Source organism: Clytia hemisphaerica, unplaced genomic scaffold (assembly GCF_902728285.1).
Source record: "Clytia hemisphaerica strain Z4C2 unplaced genomic scaffold, Clytia hemisphaerica genome assembly, whole genome shotgun sequence".
Lineage (NCBI taxonomy): Eukaryota > Metazoa > Cnidaria > Hydrozoa > Leptothecata > Clytiidae > Clytia > Clytia hemisphaerica.
In genome coordinates, this window is record NW_027103704.1 from 1,179,123 (window position 1) to 1,202,497 (window position 23,375).

The following is a 23,375-nucleotide window of genomic DNA, read 5'->3' on the forward strand; positions in this document are numbered from 1 at the left end:
CGAAAACTTGTCCAGCTCATGGGGGATCATGAACAATCTGGAATACAGAGAGTACCTCAAGACAATACAGACAATAAAAAATACAGCCGATAAATATTTGACTGAATACTTTGACCATCTAACGGAACAGTATGACAATTCACCAGAATGTATCAAGCTGATCAAACTAAAGGTATGTTAATTTCATAGGTGCAAGGCCTGAAGTTCCAAAATATCCACCTGCCAATCTTTTATCGATTTTCAGGGTTAAAGTTTTGCATCAAAAATTATCAAAAAGCAAAGTTCAGCCAGGAGTGGAATCTAGTCTAGGCTTTACGAAATTCTGTTTTTTCTCGCATCTTCTCTACCGTGTTTATAAAATATGCTGACAAGGCAATATTTCCGACTATCAATTTTCACACGATTTTGAAAAAAAAAATCAAGTTTTAGATATGTCTGACCATCAAAAGATATTTTAAGGAAAAAAATACGGAAAGGGCGTCAATCCTCCTTCAGTCCTCTACCAATGAAGTATAAGCCCGAAGGGCTAGAAGTCAATCTCCTTCGTAGGATTTGAAGCCAACAAATCCTACCAAAGTTGCGCGGCCTTGAGCGGCTCGCCTGGTTTTTACACAAATGACAGAATGAAACTAAAATTTACCGCTAAATTTCGAAATAATATCAATCGTAAACATAGGAATTACTAGGCTCAATCTGTCGTCAAAAATACGGCGCATCTTTTAAGGCTTCACTTTTTCTTGCCTGAGAAAGGTTAGAGAGTATACACTCATTTTTTATAAGCATAACGTTTATAAGCATACTGAAGCTCAAATTTCCAGAAAAATTAAGCATATTATGCTAAGCATACCTTGAGACTCAGCCAAAGAAATTTTTAGAATCATAATTTCCAAAACTTCAGAAAATAACAGAAGAATGAAGAAGAGAATAAACCAGCTGCGCTGGAAGCTCCGGCTTAAGAGATTAAAAGATGTGAAAGATGAGCTTGTTGAGTTAGTTGTGTTAGAACGTTGGTTGGTTCTTTAGGCAAGAAAGTGCCCCCACAAACTGCTTATCAGAACAGATCAGAAAGCAAAGTAATAATTCTATATTGCAGAGCGAGTATGAAAAATAATCTTAACAAATAAATAAACCAGCTGGAAGTTTAGCTCTTCTAAGTGATTACACATGCACTTTCTTGCCTAAAGAACCAACCCCCCCCCGCCCACTCATCCTCGACTAAAAAGTTCAAAATTGGAGCTAAATGAGATAAACATTTAGAAGTCGAAATATTTCCAAGTTCTTGATTTGATTGTCCAGATAAAATTTTGGGGAGAAAAATAGCCTAAATTAGAGGCCACGGGCTTTTAGCTAAGTATTATTTTTTCTGTTGGGATAATACTTGGGGGAGAGTAGGATAAACCAAATAAAATGGTACAATAGTGTGTATGTAATAAATAGTGGTATATTTGGAAAAAACCTGTTTCGGGTTTGAAAAATCTTCAAAAGGAACGGTCGCCCCAGCCAATAAAATTACGACAAAGTCCAAAAAATATCATTTTCAGTTATAACACTGTGAAAATTTCTCCGATCTTGTTCAAATTTACACAGGAATTGTGTTTTAGTATCCTTTACTGAATTCTCATAGTGATATGTTTGTAAAAAATCTGTGTCGGATTTGAAAAATCAAAGGAACGGTGGCCAGCCGCGATGAAATTACGACAAAGTCCAAAAACGATCATTTTCAGCCATAATACTGTAAAAATTTCTCCGATCTTGATCAAATTTACACAGGAATTGTGTTTTAGTATCCTTTACTGAATTCTCATAGTGATATGTTTGTAAAAAATCTGTGTCGGGTTTGAAAAATCAAAGGAACGGTCGCCAGCCGCGATGACATTACGACAAAGTCCAAAAACGATCATTTTCAGCCATAATACTGTGAAAATTTCTCCAATCTTGTTCAAATTTACACAGGAATTGTGTTTTAGTATCCGTTATTGAATTCTCATAGTGATATGTTTGTAATATATCTGTGTCGGGTTTGAAAAATCAAAAGGAACGGTCGTCAGCCGCGATGAAATTAAGACTAAGTCCAAAAAAGATCATTTTCAGCCATAATACTGTGAATTTTTTCCAATCTTGTTTAAATTTACACAGGAATTGTGTTTTAGTATCCTTTATTGAATTCTCATAGTGATATGTTTGTAAAATATCTGTGTCGGGTTTGAAAAATCAAAAGGAACGGTCGCCCAGTCAAAAAATGATGAATACAAAACAGGATCATTTTCAGCCATACACATAACACCACAAAAACTGATCAGATCGTTTTCAAATTTGCACTGTAATGTTGTAATTTTAGTATTCTCTTCGAATTCCAATGGATGTGTGTTTGAAAGTTTCATTCCATTGTCAAGTTACAGAGTTTTATGGTTTTGTGCGTCCATAAAACTAGAGAAGTTAGCCATATGCAAGATTTAAGCACTCGAGCAGCTGACGATTCGTGGCCAAAATTTCTCCAAAGTCTTTCCACATTGTTATAGACCAGTATGCATCAAACTTCTCATAAATCATCCAAAACATCATGAATAATGATGAAAATGATCACTATCTTTCACTGAGATTTGCAGCTAAGCCCACTTTCGGCAGCCATCTTTTTCTAAATACTTTCGCAATATTATCGAAATCCAGAAAATCCGTTTTTATTAAATCGGAATAGATCATCGGATTAGATAAACAAAAAAAAATGTCTTGACCTTATTGACCGTCGTTGTCGGAAGAGAGAATTAAAGGCTCCTAGGCCGGAGCAATTACAAAAAAAATTCGAAAAATTGGTGATTTTATTTTGTTTAATGTCTTATAAATAACACAACCTGGTCTCTTAAGAATGTACATTTTCTAAACTTACATAACCTTTTTTACCAAGCATAGGGTTAAGCATAGTGAGCTTCAGCCGAAATTGACCGTATGCTTATAAAAAAAATGAGTGTAAATACAGACCTTCCTGGTGTGTTTGGGGAATTAAAGCTTACGATCCTGACTCTTTAGGGATTTTCAGATAGACCTGGTTTTTTACTGGTTGCCTTTCGTTTTTGTCTTGGTGGGTATTGACTTCTCTTAATTAGGGGGAGCTATTTCTTCTACTGATAGAATTCTCTTCCTTTTACAGTGGCAAGGAAAACAAACGAATGGTTCTTTCGGTTATTGGACAGAAAAACGTGGTACCAAGGTGGTGCGGTTTTTTAAAAAAGTTGGCAATGAAGTTGTGGAGATAGATGAAGAACAATCAGGCTTCGTGGTAATCGGAGAATTCAATAGGAGCCTTGTCCTCAGTGGTATGATCGAATTTTATTATTAATTTCCACAAACTATATTAATCCTTCGCGCATTTGTAAAACATCCTTAAGATTTCGAATATCTTTCTATGTGCGGAGAAAGTGTAGTATATTACAAACTCTTTTCTCAACTTCAGTTGAGTTAGAATCTGAGAATGTGTGTGTCTGTGTGTGTGTGTACTTTAGGCAAACAAACTTTCGCGAGCAGAAACTTTCGCGGGGACGAAAAATCGCGAAATTCACGACATTTACTTTCGCGAATTTAACGAAAAAATATTTTTCGCGAGCATGAACTTTCGCGTTAAATTGAGAATTTTCACATGAAAAAACGGCTTAGAGGAACAAATACTTCTTGGATTGGCCTGAAACATTTATCTTGACTTACTAGTCTTTTAGCAGACTAAAAAGTGACATAAAAGTGACATCTTATTCAAAGTTTACAGATTTTCTATTTTGTCGAGAATTTTTCGCGAGCATAAACTTTCGCGAATGACCTTTCCTAGAATTTTTAAATACTTTCGTGAAAAGGGTCGAAATAGCGCTCCGCAACGCATACGTCATAATTATTACTTTTCACTTCTTTTTGACATTTGTACGAGTTGCAATCCCACAATTCAACACGGCTCAATTAAAGTTACGTGCAAGTTGTTATATATCTTTTGTCAAATGATGCAATTAACGTGCAAAAGAGATTAACGCAAAGGTTTATGGGATTGGAACTCGTACAGACACATCGAGAGTAATGATTATGTCAAAAATAAAATCTGTTTTTAGATTCAGCGCGGTGCACTATTTGCAAAAATCGCAAAAGGTTTTGCTCGCGAAAGTTTGTACCATGTATGTCCCAAAACTTTGGGGCAGTCTGGAGACTTCAAAAATTGTTCGATTTGGCTGAAATTTGGCACAATTGTTCGTTGGGTGAATATCTGGGGTTTTTTTTTCATTTTTTGAAAATTTTTATTTTTGGGGCCTGGGGACGATTTTTTCGCCAAAACGAGGCGTGCGACGCCGGGTACCGGCTAGTTATTTATGTTGTTTGAAAATCTGTAAATGTCGCAATCTTTGAATTTTAGAAAATTTGAATGGAAGTTTCAAATCTCTCGTTGAGGTGGTTCAGAAGAGTTCTGGCTCAAACTTTCCTGCCGCTGTGCAAATCTTTGGTGCAGCATTTATGGCACTCAACTTCTCATCAATAATGAAAACTTTCGGCTTCGTACCGATGCCTATTGTCATCGGGCCCACTGGTACGACGAAATCAACGATTACAAAACTAGTGATGCGGTCTGTTGGTGTCACCAGTAACATCTATGGTAAGGTTCCTCAGATTTTTCATTAAAAATCCAATCTCCAAAATTAATAAAGCGAAAGAATTGGCAATAAAAATGGAAACTACATTTCTTTTTGCTTGAAGATGAGTGCTATAGAAAAAATAATAATATGATGAAAGATGATGCAAAGCTACAAATTCACTAAAACTAGCTCCTTTACTCTTTAGATCCTACATACGCTTCAATGGCAGAGTTGGTTGCATCAGCCCCGATCCCTCTGCTGTGGGAAGACGCTGAGAATTTTTCTGTTTTGGGAGAGATGGCTATGCTTGTATACAATAACGTAAGTTTCCAAAATTTTCCATTCTAGCAGTGGCAGTTTTGATCAAAAGTTCATGGTGTTACTTGAACTTCTTCGAGCTTACTTACAATTTATTGAAAACTTACAAAGGTTTGAGTATTTAATAAAATACAAGAGAAAAAAGAGGCCATTTCGTTTTAATTCAGGCCTCACATATCAGTATAACTTTCCTCCCAACGGTATCAGAAAGAAACTCAAAATAATACGAGAAATAATATTCTTGGGTCAAGATTTTTACAACAGCAACAGAAAGTTTATGCATGTCTTTGATTAAAATTTCACGAATATCTAACATTAGGGGTCAGTTTTGCTATATGCTTAACCGGTCATGAAATAGGATTCTCGAAGTAAAATTATTTTCTTTTTCAGTCACAACGCTCAAAATGCGATAAAGGTGCCGTACAGGCAGGTCCACCCTTGACAATGCCGGTATCGACAACAAATGGTTGTTTTTTAAAGAAAGTTACCGATCCGGTTTTTCATGAAAGGTGAGTAGAGAAACAGACAACGGGTGATAATACATAAAATTTAATTAAATCTAGCGCCAATTTAATCGCAAAATTTGAACAAGGGGTCCCAGGAAAAAATTAGCCCCCCCCCCGTGAGTTTTCAGTCCCCCTGAAAGATTTATGAAGTTTTTGTTAGCCCCCAGGACTTTTGACCCTAGAAAAAAATTGACCCAGTAAAAAAGGGTTTTCTAATGTGAATTGCGTTCACTTCTAAGTTTAAGATAAAATATTTTGCACACTTTCTATAAAGATATCGTGGCGCAGGCGAAGATTTTTCAGATTCATGAGCTTCAATTTCAGCCAACCATTAAGCTGAATTATGTTAGCCCCTACGTTAAGTGATGAGATTTTAGCTCCCCCAAGTACATAGGTCCCCCCAACCAGTAGGGGAGGGGCTGACGCTATGTCGAACCATAAAAAAGCCTGTTCAAAGACTCACTCACACACTGTAATGTGAATTAGAACAGAAAAAGAATTTACGACTTGAAAAATATTTCAGGCTAGCGTATATGCTATCTGAGCCTCCGTATAATAAGTGTTAAACTTAAAACATGTACAGTAAAACACTTTCTCAATTGTGTGCGTGTGTGTGGGTTTCTAAATTTTTGGGCAGCCTAGAGACTTCTAAAATGGTCAGGTTTGGCTAAAATTTGGCAGATTTATTCCTTGGGTGAAAATCTAGGGATCTTTTTCTCATTTTTAAAAATTTTGATTTTGAGAGCCTAGATAGACACTGGTTTTAATTGTTTTACAATCGGGCCTATCAATGATTTGAATCTATTGAAGTTGAGACTAGTGCGTATGCACTATGTGGGGTACCACAGTGGCGTTGTGGGAAAATCTTTCTGGAGGGGCCAAAGTCATTTTTTTTAAATGGCGCCCCCCCCCCCCAATTTCCCAAAGTGGTGCCCCCACCCAACAGTTTTTAAACTTTTACTAATTCATTTGCCTAGGCATAATGAGGAAGGAAATATTTAGTGTGTTTAGTGGAGAAGAGTAGATATATCTTTGATGAATGGGAAAAGGAAAAAAAAAGCCCCACCATATGGTTGGGGCCGACTAGAAAATTTTGAAAATCAACTGTATGTTACCCTAAACTACTAAATAAAAATAGACAAATTTGACACTTGCTAGAGTGAAAAGAAACTTAAAGAAACAATGTGTAATGCGAGAAAAGCGAGCGAAAAAATTTGTGTTTTATGATTTCAATATTGTTGTCAGCAAATTGGTCTTTCATTTAATAATGCTATATTGTACACAAAAAAACTTGTAAATTAGCTAGATTGCAAAAAAGTTATCAATTAAACTGTATTGCGAGCGAAGCGAGCGAAAAAAATTGCAAGTATTTTAAAACTATCTCAGTAAAATTGATCCTGGGGCGCAATTTAAGGCGCATAAAGTAAGGTTTTTAAGATTGAGGCGTTTAAAAAAATCTCCTTTGACGCCCCTTGCTCTTCGGCGCCCCTTCAAAAAAGCTCCGCTGGGGGGGGGCCATGGCCCCCCGGCCCCCCTGCCACAACGCCACTGCACTTAAAGTAAATTTTCAACTTAGTACCTTGTGCAAATTTTGCCTAAAAAAATACATTCATGACCAATCAATGACTTTCAGAAGAATTATATGAAAAAATGTACTCTCGGCGTGGTACTTACAAGTTACTTTAGGCGTACAAACTTTCGCGAGCAGAAACTTTCGCGAGGTCGAAAAATCGCGAAATTAACGACATATACTTTCGCCAATTTAAGGGAAAAGTGTTTTTCACAAGCATAAACTTTCGCAAATCGTAGGATAAAAATGAGAATTTTCGAATAAAAATTGCCTTAAAAGTGAAAGATATTCCTTAAAGAGACATAACAGTATTTGCGAAGTTTGTAAACAAACTGTATGCAGCGGATACAAAATCAAAACAAATGTCACATGTCAAAATAAAAAATCAAACCAAATATGGCTAATTTTGATTGTTCAATTGTTTTACAAGTTTGTTTTGGACACGTGATTTTAATTGTTCTCTTTAATGACACGTGGTTCGCGCAATGTTTACATTTTACTACTTTCATGTCCCTTTAAATCTGCTAAAGACGATTGCTCTTCGAGTTTGAAAAGGCATTAAAGGATAATAATATGCCGAGAATTTGATATTTATTACAATTTCGAGGTTTTATAGATTTCAAACCTTTTTGAAAATTTTTCGCGAGCATAAACTTTCCCGAATTGCCCTGTTTAGAATTTTCAAAGACATTTACTTTCGCGAAAAAGGCCAAAATTTGCGAAAATCGCTTCTGCTTGCGAAAGTTTGTACGTCTAAAGTAGTACACATGTTTGGTCCAGTATCCCCAGCTATGCAGTAAAAAAAGGAAAACATAATAGACTACTTAATAGAAGCTGGATAGATAGATGTTTGACGGATTTGGGCAATTTCACAAAATAGATATTTTATTAAATAATTCACATTACCTTTGTAGGTGTACCAAATTTGATAAATGACCTATCAAAATTGTAATTCATCATTTCTCGTCCCAATGAAAAAAGGTCTTATTCTTTAAAATCATATACCTTCAGAAATTTCACTTCAAAGAGGGTATTTTAATATTGACACCCTTGGTAAATAACCACCCACCACCCTTTTTTTTGAGAATTGAAGAGCAATGATAAATAAGTTATTAAAACGCACAAACAATTTGTTTTGTAGGTTCATCTCGAGAGTTGTTCTCGTTCCTTTTATAAGAACAAACACGGAGCGTCTATCGGTAATCACAAAGCTAAAATTTGCTCTAGACGTTACCCAAAAGTCATCAGACGTGGCCAGTTGTTTTACCCAATACATTGGCTTGGAAGACTGCATCGGCCCTGGTATCATTACAGATCCTCTGATGAAGAAAATAAACACCATCTTAAAAGAAGAGGAAAAATCTTTATTCAAACAGGGCGACCCGAGGTCAGATCAAAATTATGCCCTCCTGATGTATTTCACAGGAAAGGTATCATTGCTTAAAATCAATATTTTTCACAAATAACCTGTTTAAATAAGATAATTTTAAGACTGTTTTTATCGACCCATATAGCCTTTTTATTTTTTGAAAAACATGAGCTCTTAAGATTATCTCAATCTAGGTTTTTTTTAACCGTTGTTAAATTCGATTATTGTGCTTCAACACGTACTACGAAACCACTTCAAAAAATCTTGACGAAACTTTAATTTTCATTTGATAAAAAATGTGGCACGACGGAAGGTTGTTGATTCTCAGGTTCTCAGTAACGCAAAAAAAATTTGAAACAGATGATAATCCTTTTCCTTATAGATTTTACTTCAAGCTGGACATTCAATGGACTCGGTAATGAGTCTCAATCAAAAATTTTTGAAGGTGCATCTTCAGCCCTTCATGAAGATCTCCGCCCATCAAAAAAAAGAGGAGAAGTCAGACGACGATCTGGTTAAATATGTCAAGGATATGGTGATAAAAGCATCATCCATTGTTGAGGTATCGTTGCATTAAAAAATTTTACAAGTTCTTAAAGACGAAACACATAAAATTACCTTTTTGTGGCAATTGGAGAGAATTTTCCTCAAATTTTGATTGATTTTTACCAAATGAAATTTTGTAAAAGAGGTCCAAAGAGGTCCTACTTGAATGTACAAACGCTACAATTTGTAAATGATTAATAGACAAACATACATCTGATATGATGACCATCCATCATCAAGAAAATGGAATGCTGATATGAAGCGATCAAAATCTGATGTTAAGCACGAATCTTCATTGTATATTTTTTACAACCCTTAGAAATTTATGAAAAGGACCGTTGATGAGAACCACTTATCTATCTAGCGTAGTGAAAAAGCAGCCCTAAGTACCCCCTTCTTGTATAGTATTGAAAAATGAAAGTGAAACAAAACCACAGTTGAAGCTATAATCTATTAACTTTTTATCACAATTTAGTGCACCAACTACTTGAAAGACTGCAGACACTCGACAAATCTATTTTGCAAAGCAAGTTGCCTGGCCATAAGTCTAACGAACGTCGCTAGACTTTCAAATGAAAAATTGACGGACTCTGAGGTGAAAAGGATTGGAAGGATTATAACCAGTCAAAGTTTGGGATGCACGGGGAAGAAAATGCTGACCGGGCGAAAAAATGCGAGTGGAAAACAGGAACACATTAATTGTGTTCATTTGAAAATCCATCTCTTCGATGAAGATTTTCAAAAAAAATATAGAGGTATAGTTTTTTTTCTAGAAATATCTGGAATGTATCAATTTTAAAGCTAGACCCACCCTTTAAATGATCATATTCTGGATCTTCAAGAAAATGCTATTTTTTGGGGTTTTTGCTGAAAATGTTGAAAGAACAAGTTGCAAAAGAAGTTTGATACTTGAAAACCCACCATCACAAGGAAAAATCCTCAAGATTATGATGACAGCTTTGTTGGTCTTGCAGGGTCTTGCAAAATTGCCCCAAGGTCAGATTTTCTAAAAACAAAATTTGCATAAATATTGCAAGAAAACTGTTCATATTGTTTAGAGGTGAAGAATGTATCGGAAAAACTCACTGAAGAGGAAAGCGAGGCAGCAAACTCAGGTAAGAAACATATCTGTCAATAAACATTAAAATTTGATATCGAAAAAAGGATTACACATCTACTTATCATATAATTAAATATTAAATATACTCGTTAAATTCACTTTTTAAAAAGAATTCTAAATTCTGAATTTAATTCAAGGTGGATGACTTTTGTTAAACTTGAGAGTCAATTCTTTATGCTTTATGAATTTTCTTTAGATGGTGAAGAAATTTCTGGTCTGTCTGACATCAATAATACTAGTAAGTTTAGAATACTTCTTTTTTACTTATTTGCAGCTAGCAGGTTGCAGATTTCAATTTTCATGTTGGATTTCGGGGTACCTTAAGGGAACTTTTTTTGGCGGGAACTAATTTTGGCGGGCAGCAAAAATCCTAAACGAAATTAATTTTGGGGGGGACTTATTTTGGCGAATGGGAAATTTTTAAATTTTGGCGGGAACTAATTTTGGCAAATGACAGCGTATATTTGTTCTGTTTTGCCTTATTTTGAGAAATTTTGATGAATTTCAGGGCTCATTTAGGCCAAAAAAAAAACGAAAATTTTTTTTTTTTCATTTTGGTTGGATCTAAATTTTGATATTTTGACCAATAATTTCCAAATTCCTGAAAGATATTGGATAAGTCAATCCAGGGCTAATAAACTTAGATATTTGTTACTTGTTACTTATAGTTGACACTGATGACACGGATGACAAACATAACAAGCACCCAAAATTAAAGAGGAACATAGGTAAAATCAGCGTTTAATCTGAATCCCAGCTCTTTTTTCAAAAAGTACTTAAGACATATCCTGTAAATTCCCAATTTTCAGTCAGTTAAAGAAGAAGATTTTATTCAAAAGCATTCATCTCTTCATCCGTGTTCATATAAACTGCAGTCATATTTGAATCATTCTTTGACTATAATTGTCAAGTATATTTTAAAACTCTTATCTCACTAGAGTTAAATCAAACAAATGTTGCATTTGTACTAAAAAAATGGGAGCCTTCTCAATCTTATCATGATCTTTTCAAACTCTACTTATATGGAGGCATTTTTAAGTGTATTTCTAAGATCACAAAATGTTAGTGGATGCCAGCAGCCTACACATTAAGGGTATTCTTATAAAAATGTACTTTATTGTCTAAAATTTTTCAATTTTGCTTCCCTTCTTTACTTTGTTGAAATCGGTCATTTTTGATTAAATGTTTGAAAACTAACTATACAGTATGTAATAGTGATTAGCTTTACAAAATCCCTGGGCTGAACGAGAATTTAAAACATGCTTTCTGGAGACAACCAAAACTGTAGTTTTTGGTGACTTCTTCATTACATACAGGTCCAAAAATCCCATATACCGTCCTCTGTCAACAGTTCATATTTCCAGAATATCGGGAATGCTTTCTTAGAAAGTTATAACCAATAATCTGACGACATAAAAACTACCTTAAGTGGATTTTGTGTGGATTAATTTTCGGACAAAAACTGACCGAGATATTTAAATATGGTAACTTTACTTTACAGGCGACACTGATGGCAAACATACCAAGGAACCAAACAAGAAGAACAAGCAAAACAAGAACAAAGGTAAAATTAATTCAAGCAGAATCCCATGTTTCAACAGACAAATAATCTTAAATTTTGAACAGAGAAAAAAGAGAGTGAGAATTTCAAAAGAATGAAACAAATACGTTATAGAGCTAATATCGCAAGCAGCCGGCGAGGCGACCTTTTTTTCCGATGTGTTCTGAGAGCATATCTCAGCTAGAAATTTTCATCTGTTCTGATCAGTTCTTTGAAAATTTATCAGCTAGAAATAATGATGTGTTTTGACGAGACAGGGGTATAATCAAGTTCTTCTAACGTGTTCTTGGGAGGTAACCCTAGAAAGCTTCAGAACACATCAATTTCAGGCACGACGGAAGCTTTTTATATCTGGTACGGCGAATGAGGAAATTTAAGCGATTTTATAGCGATTTGACCGACGAAGAGGAAAACTTCGGGTATTTTTGTGAAAATCTGGTACGGCGGCCGCCGTACCTGCCGTACCCGTTGCGTCGTGCCTGAATTTAAGGAGACAGGGGTATGATCAAGAGAAAATTGATGTAATGTTGTTGCCTAGTACCCTAGAAAATTTTAGAACACATCTTTCGTGGAAAAAAACAAACAAATATCTTACAAGTATATCTTGGCATTAGGTTTCCTAGAAATCAGAAGACATCATTTCCATCATTTGTACAAAAGATTGAAATATTTGGTTTCCTAGAAGATAAGAACACATATTTCTAAAAAATCTCTCCGCCGGCTGCTTCTGTAATATATTTGCAACAGTGACACTGAAATTTTTGGGGACATTTTGACATAAAGACCACCCTATTTTGACCCTCTCAGGATTTTGTTTTCTAGGGAACATATTCCATAAAAATGTTGATTTTTTACAACATTAAGTTCATTTTTCGAACTAATTGATACTTTTAAATGATGCTTTAAATTATTATCTATTATGAATTAAGCAAGCATTCTAACATTACTGAACATTAAGGTTTGACTGAATGAAAAAATAATTGAACTAAGGCAATTTTCTTTAAATGAGAACATTTTAATTTTTGAAAATCTATCATTAGGGCCTTATTAACTTATACAAGAAGCTTTTTATTTTTAACACAGTCACACATCCTACTTATTAATTTCAGAGTTGGATGGTTTACATGATAAACTTTCTGGAAATGAACTTGTTGAGGGAAAAAGAAGAGCTGGTAAATGATATCTGTTATCATCCTTTTGGTGAATGGCTTTTTTCTGAGTGAAACTTGCAGTATAAATTGACACACTTACAGCTAAATTGAAGATAAAGTGTAAAGCTGAAATTTTGGGCTGAAAGTGTTTTCACTGACTGGTTTGTCAAAATTAGGAAATGATAGATAAAAGCTCCACAAATATCATTATTTTTTCTTTTTATATATATAAAGTTTATTTACAGATGGATAATATATAATATAAGACCTTTATGCAAAAATGACAGTTTATAGACCTTTTCATCTTTCCATCCGTCATATTGAATTACATGCAAAAAATACAGGAACAAAAAAGTTAGCGACTGGATTTAGTTAGAAATTCAATCGGATATATCAATTTGGCACGGGTTTTCAGACTTCCAGACTTCTGAGCCTTATTGGACCATTTTTAAACTTTTGGATCCAGTCTTCAGTCTCATAGTTAAAACTCTACCCTTCCAACCTAAGTTAGAGCGCTTCCAAATCGATTGTGGCTATAAGATTTCGTGGGAATTTCCCTTTTTTTCAAATATTACAACCATGATTGTAAACAGATCAAACTCCATCAAACCATCGCACCGCATGCGGGCTTTGAGAACTTTCACAAAATAAGGACTGACCATCGGCTTCAGAAGGGGGGGTTTCATGGTTGGCGGAGGAGCGGAATCGGCCCTTTTTTCGGACGGAGTGGCGGAATTTGGCGAAAATTTAGACGGAATTACGGAAATCGGGTTCTCTGACGGAGACAGAAAATTAGACAATTTTAGTGCGGAAAAACAGAATTTAGCAAAAAATTTGTGGAATTTCGGAATTGGTAAAAGATATTCAAAAATTTGCGGAATTTTCGACAAAAATATTGAATTTCAAAGGAATTTTCGGTGACGGAATTTTGGTTCAATATAAGACGGTTTGACAGAAATTGGGGAAAAAATTGGTGGAGTTGCGGAATCGGGTACCCCTGAACCCCCCCCCCTCAGAAGCCAGCGCACTATACCCGTTGAGCATTGCATTGCATATTTTGCTGTGACCTCCCGTCTTTCACAACTCTTGGTGTTCGATATATTCCTACCTAGCTACTACTCCGTGCACTCAGTCTGAAGCATTAAGTTTCAAGACGTATATGCTGCTTGAGGTAAATGTTTAAACTTTTCGAAGCAAGAAAAAGTGAACATTTAAAATTAAAAAAAATAAAAATGGTCTTAAATATCTATAATTTTCTACCTTTCTCTTTACAGGTCGTCTATAAAAAAATAAGTCAAAAGAAAAGAATAAAGAAAAAACAAAATGATTTTAAACAAAAAATGCATGGAAATTGTCAACACGGTGATAAATGCTGGGAATTGTAATCATCTGTCAAGACTTGACTGCATGCAATTGGTTGATCAAAAGACCATTGACTCGGTAATTTTGCCCATATTGCTGTTCTGGGATCCATTAGAACAGCCATGTAAAACATTTATTTGTCCATTGTGCCATCAAGATGGAAATCCAAATTCAAGATTGCACAGACCACAAACTTTGTTTGATAGTTGGGAAGCTGGAAGTTCAAATTCAATGATGCCACGAAAGATATGGGATGTAAATTGGTTCATTGCTTTGGTGGGTAGACGATATCATTGTATGAACTCACATTCAGTTAGCTCGTATCACGCTGGTATACTTCGTCAAATGAATCCAGCTGAGGTCCCGTTTATTTTGAGCCACGATAGTGGACTGACAATGGAGGCATTTGATTTGGTAAATCGGCTTGTTGATCATGGTAATTCCTTTTCAGTAACGCAAAAGATTTTTACGGAGGGTATCATTGACAAATATCACCGTAGAAATGCATTTTTCTTGCCAAATAAATATGAATTTAATGAAATCACCGATGAAGCTATAACGCGGCCACCATCTGAACAGTTTTTGCGTGGTTGCTTTTTATACAACTACAACATGTATAAAAAAGTTTATAACGAAAAAATGCAAAATATCAACTGTGAGTATCTTAGTTGTGACCACACGTTTAAAGTTGCGACTAACATCGGATACCTTGACCAAAACAAAAAGTGGGTTAAAGTTGTCGACTCCTTATTTCTATTTATGAATGAGAAAGGACAAATTCTGGGATACAAGATGTGCAAAGGAACATCATTCAATCTTGTTGAAGATATTTTCAAAGACTTATCCGTCCGTAACCCACACATCACGCACATATACTTGGATAACTGTTGCACGTGGAAACATAAACTCGCAGAAGTTTTCCCGAATGCTATAGTAAGATTTTTTTTGTTTTTGTAAACTCTTTTTGTCCTTATTCTAATTATCTAGGGAATTGACAACCTCGTCTCCATGCCTAATCTCTTTTTTTGATTCAGGAGGAGATTAATACAGAAGCAGCCAGGGGAGAGATTTGTGGCTATTACAGAAAAGTTGTTACTCCATCTAACTTTTATTACCTAGCAAATCTACCAATGAGAAGCCATAAGCAAAATCAATTAACATGCTATAATAGATCTCGTGAACCTACAAAGAACTGTAATAGACCAGTTATTCATCCATCATAAATCTTTTTCTTTGACTTTAATGGATTAAATTAAGGAAACTTTCCAGTGTGAACGCGCCCCATGATTTTGATTTGATGGTAAAACAATACTTTTATTAGAGCTTTTATTAGTGAGAAGGCACTCCTTGAATAGTGTATATCAACGTGAATTCGTTGTATTTTGAACCGTTTGGTAATTTAAGTTCATTATTAAAACATGTCAAGCGCTTCAAAACCTACGCCAATCCGCAATTATAACTTTCGCTTGAACGTTTCACGTACATCAGCAGTAATAAAAACCTTTTCTTTCTAGACTTTCATCATTATTAACAAAACATTTTTAGAATTTAGGCACGTTAGACCATTAGCATGAAACTTTCAGTCAACCTTGTGCTCGTGTATCACAGGCTTTATTTGCACTACTGATGGACGCCAGAGAATATATACAGCGCTATATAGTAAAGCACAAAAAAGCTGATAATGCGCAGGAAACAAGGTTGACTTTTAATTTGAATACATCCTAAATTTAAAAAATGACGTCGCTTCAAACTAATATGAATACGCAAATTCGAAAAATGCTAATCTTCTTTCTTTTAGGTGAAATTAGATTTGTTTCACGCAGTGCAGCGGTTGGTAAAAACAATCAGTAAACGGCACCCTTACTGTCAGGACATGTGCAAAGAGTTGACACTCGTCTTTCGAGACATCAATGATACTGGTGATGAACGATCAAAGCCAACCCCACCACCAAATCAAATTATAAAAAACATGGAGACATTCCTCACAACCTGGGAGAATGTCGAATTCAAAGGCTGGAAAGTCTTGACCAGCAAGTTCCTAAAACAGTGGGATAATTTAAAAGTGCATGTCGATCTTGGATGTTTATCTGGTATTCCTGTAGGTATGTAAATTGCCACCCCTGCCTCAGCTACCCGGTGGTGTTTTGAAGCCCAACGAGGTGATTGTCTTCGTAAAGAGGGAGGAGACACTCATATCTTCAAGCAAGAAACAGTACACAATATGGGGGCATGTGTATTTTACTTAAAAACATCTACTTTATAAGAATCAAAGGCATAACCCTTGAAAGACTGCCATAAACCGTTCGGTAACTATTTCTTACAAAGTAAACGAGGAACAGCTTATAAGCAACTACTTTGTAAGAATCCACGCGTAAACTCTTAAGGCTATTAAAAGTAGGCTATTTTTGAAAACACCTGCTCTAGAAGAGAGGGAGTTGTTCTTCCGATTCTATGATATTTATCGGTGCTTTATAAGTGCTTTTCACGGAAGGCAGATCCTTTCTGGGCCCCAGCAGTTTTATTGTTCAAACCATTTGAGCGGAGGTCACTTATTAGGTTAGTTCAGAGGTTTTATTTTTTCTTTTTATTTTGAATCACAGGCCACGGAACCAACAAGAACGAAAACCTTCACCGGCAAATGCGGATCTTATTGCCAAGAAATAGACTTGGTGTCGACACAGCGGAGGCACTTTTTAACTCGCTATTTTATTATCACAACGAGAGAAAGAAAACGAAAATAGGCACAAAGGGACAACAAGTCAATATCAAACACGTCTGGCCTATCTGGCAATTTGCTAAAGAAGATCATCATTTCGGGATTTCCGATGCTCCTGTCAATAACAACATCGACTTCGACGAACCGTTTCTTATCGATTCACTCTACATGCATGACGATGAAGACATGCCATGTGAACATGCCGATCATAGCGGTTACAATGTAAAAGAGTCTATTTGTAAGTATACTATGAAAATTCCTTGAGTGCCCCCCCCCCCCGGGTCGTAAGAGGTAGATATACTTTATTTGCTTTATATTTATTGCATATTAACACAAGAAAAATAAAGAAGCACAACATGTGTACTTTTGTATCTGTTTTATTATAATCTTCTCTTTTTTCGGAAATCCTGTAGAGTCGATTAGGGAATTAAGGAAATGTTAACTATTGTTTAATTTTTTAGAATGCAAATTTATAATCAATTATTTATTTTCCTTATAGCTGGGAGAACGAGACGAATCATCGCCATTGCGAAACAATTCAAAGAAATTCAAGCGAAGATGAATTCCGACCTGCTCTACCGCCTCTTTGGTACCGATGGTTTCGCCTCTTTACCTGCAGATGTATGGCAACCCATGGAATATCTGCAGGCTCAGGAAATAGATAACAATTTTCCAATCGATTCAATCATGCAAACGCTAGGTCTTGCTCAAATGAGACATTCTGGTCCTTTTGTTGATACTATTGCACAGCAGCTATCAGATATGCTTCGGTATACTGATGTCAGCTCGAAATACCAATCATTTCTTGAGAGGAGTGGTATAAGAAAAGATAGTCCAACCAAAACCATCATTTCTAACCTTTTTTCAATCATCGAAGATGAGCTACAGTTCAATGAAGATGATTATGAGGTGTATTGCGAAGACAAAACACAATCACATCCAGAAGCTTTAGCAAATTCACTTGGAATCATGATCGTTTTGGTACCAGCTTGCTTTGGTATGCCGTTTTTGCCAATTGCCCCGAGGCAAGGCCTAGCCATACAAAACACGTTTTACGTATGGTGTGGGCCAAACAAAACCCAATTTACATCATTGATAAGTATGGTAACCGGTCCAACTAAAACAAGCTGTAGGTGCGGAAGGAGGAGCAAGAAAGAGGATTCATCCCATTGTCAATACAATGACAACTGTTCATGCTTAACGAGAGGCATTAAATGTGGCAAATCTTGTTTCTGCAAAAGATGCCAAAATGGGAGACCTGAAACTTTCTCCTCTAAACGAAGAAGAAGAATCCAACCATGCCTCAGTCAAACGTCGACCCTAACGTCTTTCAGTGCTGCTAATGAGTCTAGCAACATCATTTCAAACCGGATGAGTGAGGTAGAATCTCTTTTGCTAGAAGCAATATTGTTTGTTCTCATTCGAGATTTCGAGATCGATTTTGTGGGTAAGTTTGATGAGAACCACCTCACTTGCCTCATTGTTGAGGAATACGATACAGTTTGGAAATGTATCTCAACAAAAAACGATTTCGACATTTCTAAACAACAATTAACAACCGAACTTGTTAAAAAATGGTTAAAGCATCGAAAGTTTCGTCTCTTGTTGGAGAAAGAGAAAAGGAAGTCAAAAGAAAACGTTTAGAATACGAAAATACGTCCTATAACTGCACGATTGAAAGTACACTGAAAACTATGAATATTTTGGAAGCGAACCTTGGGCACATATTTAATTATTTTTAATATCGATTATCGCTGTAACTCAAACTATTTTAGGTAAATACACGACCTTCTCATAGCGAACCAGTAGGATTTTCTCAGCCAATGGGGATAAAAATAACGGACTGAAACTCGATGGGGATTATCTTTCATGGCTAGGGATTTGAATTCCATTGTTTCATAGTCAGGAAATTCAGTGACATTTTGCAGTGAGGATTATCTGATTATCTTCAGTGGGGCAAAAATTAGAATATAATTTTCCACCAGGGACAATATTTTGAGCAATATTTCCAATGGGAAGGGGTCCCTGTAGGTCTGTGAGAAGGGCCGGTGTTTAAATATTTCTATTTTTCCAAGTAGAATGCATTTTCAAACTATGAATTTTTCATATCCAAAAGCTTTTTTAGCGAATGGAGAAATATTCAAAACATTCCATAAAACTGTGCTATTTTTAATAAATTACTTAAAGCCTTATACTAAAAGGAGAACCCAATCTTTAAGGGCCCGACCGGAACTTTACTTACCTTTCTATTTTTCATCTACAAGGTGTCCTCAAAAATGATGCCTTAAGGGAAAAAACTATCCCCTAATCTAAAAGAATGCGATACATGTACATTTTGTTTTAAACATAGTTTTTATTTAGTTGTAAATTTTTTTGGATGCAAGTATTATACCAAATCTAATGGTGATAAAAGAGATTTAAATAAAAAAAAAAATTAATTTTTTCACCCTGATTTTGGATCTAAAGATCCGTCATCTGCCAAATCAAATTCCCGTCGAAATTAGCTTTTTCTCTGATCCGCCAAATTAGATTCTCTATGAAAAAACTTTTTCAGCCATCCGCCAAATTAAATTCCCGCCAAAATTTCTTCCCTTAAGGCACTCTGTGAGACAATTTTATAAGTGAAAAAAATCTATGTGTGCATCACAAAATCTAGTAAGAATAAATGCCATATATTTCAAGAGATGGAGGTCCAGCATTAAGTTTGAATCCCCGAAGGGACTAGAGGAATTTTCAACATTTCAGTGGAGTCTTCTATTAAGTTTGCCCGAATTTAGAAATTTTGCATGAAAAAAAAAACAGGTCACGTGTTCTGGATAAGAAATAAATGGCTTCAACTTCCATCCTGGAGTTTCGACTTTAGTCCCTTGTCGGAAATTTGAAATCAATGATGTCAGTTGTTTATATAGATCGTTTTTTGAAATACCAAGTTTAAAATAATTATAATGAAATTATTTTGTCTTTCAGGGCGAGAATTAGGATTTCCTTTATTTTATTAGATTTTTCGATTGGGAAGGGGTTTAGTGGCTTCTAGGCTATACTCTCTGTGTTATTGGGACATTTGTGAGCTTTTGGATCTGGAGATCAAGGCCTCGTATGTTTTTTTACAAGAGCAGCCAACGGCTAGGAAATACAAAATAACTGTTCGGGAGGCCTTTTTTCACCTTATAGCCGGGGGATTGGAATGAACAGGGGGAGGAGTTTGAAAAAATCTCAAAACTTAATAAGCGGGGGTTGGAATAAAAATTTCCTGGGTGGAAAATTTTCGAAAAATTAATTAGCGGGGGGGGGACGGCTATTTGGTACCCGAGAGTATCTGTTCTGGGAGAAAATTAGTGTTCCTGGAAAACATATTGCCATTGCTTATTATCACTTTACAACGGTAAAAGACCAACACTTTGGGTGGGTACAAAAGTAGCTTCTAGTTATTCAGGCAGTTATTCCTAAGACCCTTTGGTGTACCTTAAAGACTCTGACCATAGTGAGTGTTTGATATTTGCCACGTACAAAATATAAATTTCTACTTGATGTAGCTCACAAAACTGTGGCACGTTATACATTTTCTGTTCGTATCCTTGAGTCTGAATGTTTAAGAATTGCAATGAAAAATTTTTTTTTGCGGTATATGGTGTATCTTTTAGTGAAGTAAATAAATATTTTCTTATTTGTATCCATTAAGAGCTTATTTGCGTGTATTAAATTTCGAGATTCACTGAATTGAATATTTTTAAAGAAAAGGGTTAAAACAAAGTAAAGACATAACAAAATATCACTGATCCCTTGATAAAAAAACTATTCTCTTTTCTATTTTCGAAAATTCACGATTTTCGGTCTTTTTGAATTTTCGAGTGTATTTACAGTGCCGTAGCAACTGGGGGGGCAAGGGGGGGCTATGCCCCCCCAATAATTTTTTCAAAAATGGTTAATTTGCAAAATGCAAAGTTTTTCTTTTTTAATTTATCATAATTGTCTTTATGTGCATGTTTTGAGTGTATTTTTAAGCAATCTAGAGCTCAAATTTTCAAAATTTTCCCCCTCGGGACAAACCATGGTTGGCCCTCGCGGTGTCACTAAACTTCAGCCCCCCAATATGAAAATGCTTCCTACGGCACTGATTTAATTTCGCAAATTGTATTTTTGAAAAATTTAAACAGTACTGAATTTCGCTAAATTTTCATTAAAAACTCTTAAAAATTAAAGTACACGCTAGAATTTAGTAACCACAAAAATATATACACTGAAGCAAGGTAGTCTAAGCGTTTAACGCAAGGAAAAAATCACTCTGGAAATTCGTCATATCCGTAATAATAATGTACTACTAATAAAGAGCAGATCCTGTCACATCTTAAAAGTACAAACCTAAATAACCCTTTTCGATTTTCTAACTCCACTGGCTGAAAAAATCCTACTGGGTCTGTGAAAGCTTTTAAATTGTTAAACTGCAACCTTACTGGCTTGATAGCTTACTGGCTTGATGGCTTACTGGCTTGATGGCTTACTGGCTTGATAGCTTACTGGCTTGATGGCTTACTGGCTTGATGACTTACTAGCTTGATGGCTTACTGGCTTGATGGCTTGCTGGCTTGCTGGCTTGCTGGCTTGATGACTTACTGGCTTACTGGCTTACTTGCTTGATGGCTTACTGGCTTGATGGCTTGGCTTACTGGCTTGATGGCTTGATGGCTTACTGGCTTGATGGCTTGATGGCTTGATGGCTTGATGGCTTGATGGCTTACTGGCTTGATGGCTTGATGGCTTACTGGCTTGATGGCTTACTGGCTTGATGGCTTACTGGCTTACTGGCTTGATGGCTTACTGGCTTACTGGCTTGATGGCTTACTGGCTTGATGGCTTGATGGCTTACTGGCTTGATGGCTTGATGGCTTGATGGCTTGCTGGCTTGCTGGCTTACTGGCTTACTGGCTTACTGGCTTACTGGCTTACTGGCTTGATGGCTTACTGACTTGATGGCTTACTGGCTTGATGGCTCACTGGCTTGATGGCTTGATAGCTTACTGGCTTGATGGCTTACTGGCTTACTGGCTTGATGGCTTACTGGCTTACTGGCTTGATGGCTTACTGGATTGATGGCTTGATGGCTTACTGGCTTGTTGGCTTGATGGCTTGATGGCTTGATGGCTTGCTGGCTTACTGGCTTACTGGCTTACTGGCTTACTGGCTTACTGGCTTACTGGCTTACTGGCTTGATGGATTGATGGCTTACTGGCTTGATGGCTTACTGGCTTGATGGCTTACTGGCTTGATGGCTTACTGGCTTACTGGCTTGATGGCTTACTGGCTTGATGGCTTGATGGCTTACTGGCTTGTTGGCTTACTGGCTTACTGGCTTGATGGCTTACTGGCTTGATGGCTTACTGGCTTGATGGCTCACTGGCTTGATGGCTTTACTGGCTTGATAGCTTACTGGCTTGATGGCTTACTGGCTTACTGGCTTGATGGCTTACTGCTTGATGGCTTTGCGGCTTGATGGCTTGATGTCTTATACTGGCTTGATGGCTTACAGGCTTGATGGCTCACTGGCTTGATGGCTTACTGACTTGATGGCTTACTGGCTTGATGGCTTACTGGCTTTATGGCTTACTGGCTTGATGGCTTACTGACTTGCATTCATGTCCAGTACTATGACATTTATCCTCTGGCAGCCAGCTGCACAGTTCGTAAACATCTCTCTTCCTTTTATCTCCATAATATGAAGCCGTCAATCAAAAATTACAACTAACGAAAATAAAAGTGTTAAAACAAATGTCATTCAAACGACATACGACAAAAAGCCGAAAACGAAAGAGAAATCTCGAATCTTTTCATGCCTTTTATGGTAATTGTCGTGAAAAAAAGATTTCTTCTCGTTAATTGAGTTATCTGAAAAAGGTAGTGTACAGACACTTTTATCTTTTAGTAAAAACAGAAATTGTAAATTACAAAGATGGAAATGTTTTCCCACTTTCGAAAGCTAAAAGCATTGACAAAGAGTGAAAAGAAAAAGATCAAACATGTTGAAAGAATTTGATGGCGATTGTTTTTTCAAAAATGCACTTTGGCCGAAGTTTATTCGAAGAAAATTCTTTTCGAGTCCTTATGGCGATTGTGATACTTTTGATTTTGTATCTGTTTTTTTTCAGGTAAAACATACTTTCTTACATAGTATTAAACACTCCCCTGGTGTAAATTTCAGACCCCCGCCACTGAAATATACAAGTTTCTCGCGAGTTTTTATGGTTTTTTGATTACCTCACCAAAAACCAATAGTTTTGTATTGTTCCTTGGTGAGTTCCACTTTGACGATTTTTCGACGTGGAGTAATGTCGACGTCGATTTTATTTTTCGCTACTGCTTAGGCTACTATGTATAGGCTAACTCTTAAATCAATTAAAATTCAATTCAATTGAATAATATATATTTGCTTTATTTCCAGGAAATGGATGCCCACCAATGTTATATTTGGCGTGGTTTCTGTCATCACATGTAAAAAATCCACGTTGGAAAAAACGAATTTACCAACTTGACTGGTTATTCAAAAACGAATTTTTCATCGCG

The 23,375-nt window shown here is 36.1% G+C and overlaps 1 protein-coding gene across 1 annotated transcript; it reads left to right on the plus strand.

Annotated features, from left to right (window-relative positions):
* The first annotated feature begins 3 nt into the window (after positions 1-3).
* LOC136804126 (uncharacterized) lies at positions 4-12,971 on the plus strand. Its single transcript, XM_067060866.1, has 13 exons — positions 4-172; positions 3,146-3,311; positions 4,385-4,621; positions 4,807-4,922; positions 5,310-5,428; positions 8,137-8,425; positions 8,747-8,926; positions 9,386-9,665; positions 9,969-10,025; positions 10,227-10,268; positions 10,699-10,758; positions 11,532-11,594; positions 12,701-12,971. Exons 1-13 carry the CDS (start codon positions 29-31, stop codon positions 12,769-12,771), a joined length of 1,824 nt encoding a protein of 607 aa, XP_066916967.1. The 5' UTR covers positions 4-28; the 3' UTR covers positions 12,772-12,971.
* The last annotated feature ends 10,404 nt before the right edge of the window (positions 12,972-23,375 follow it).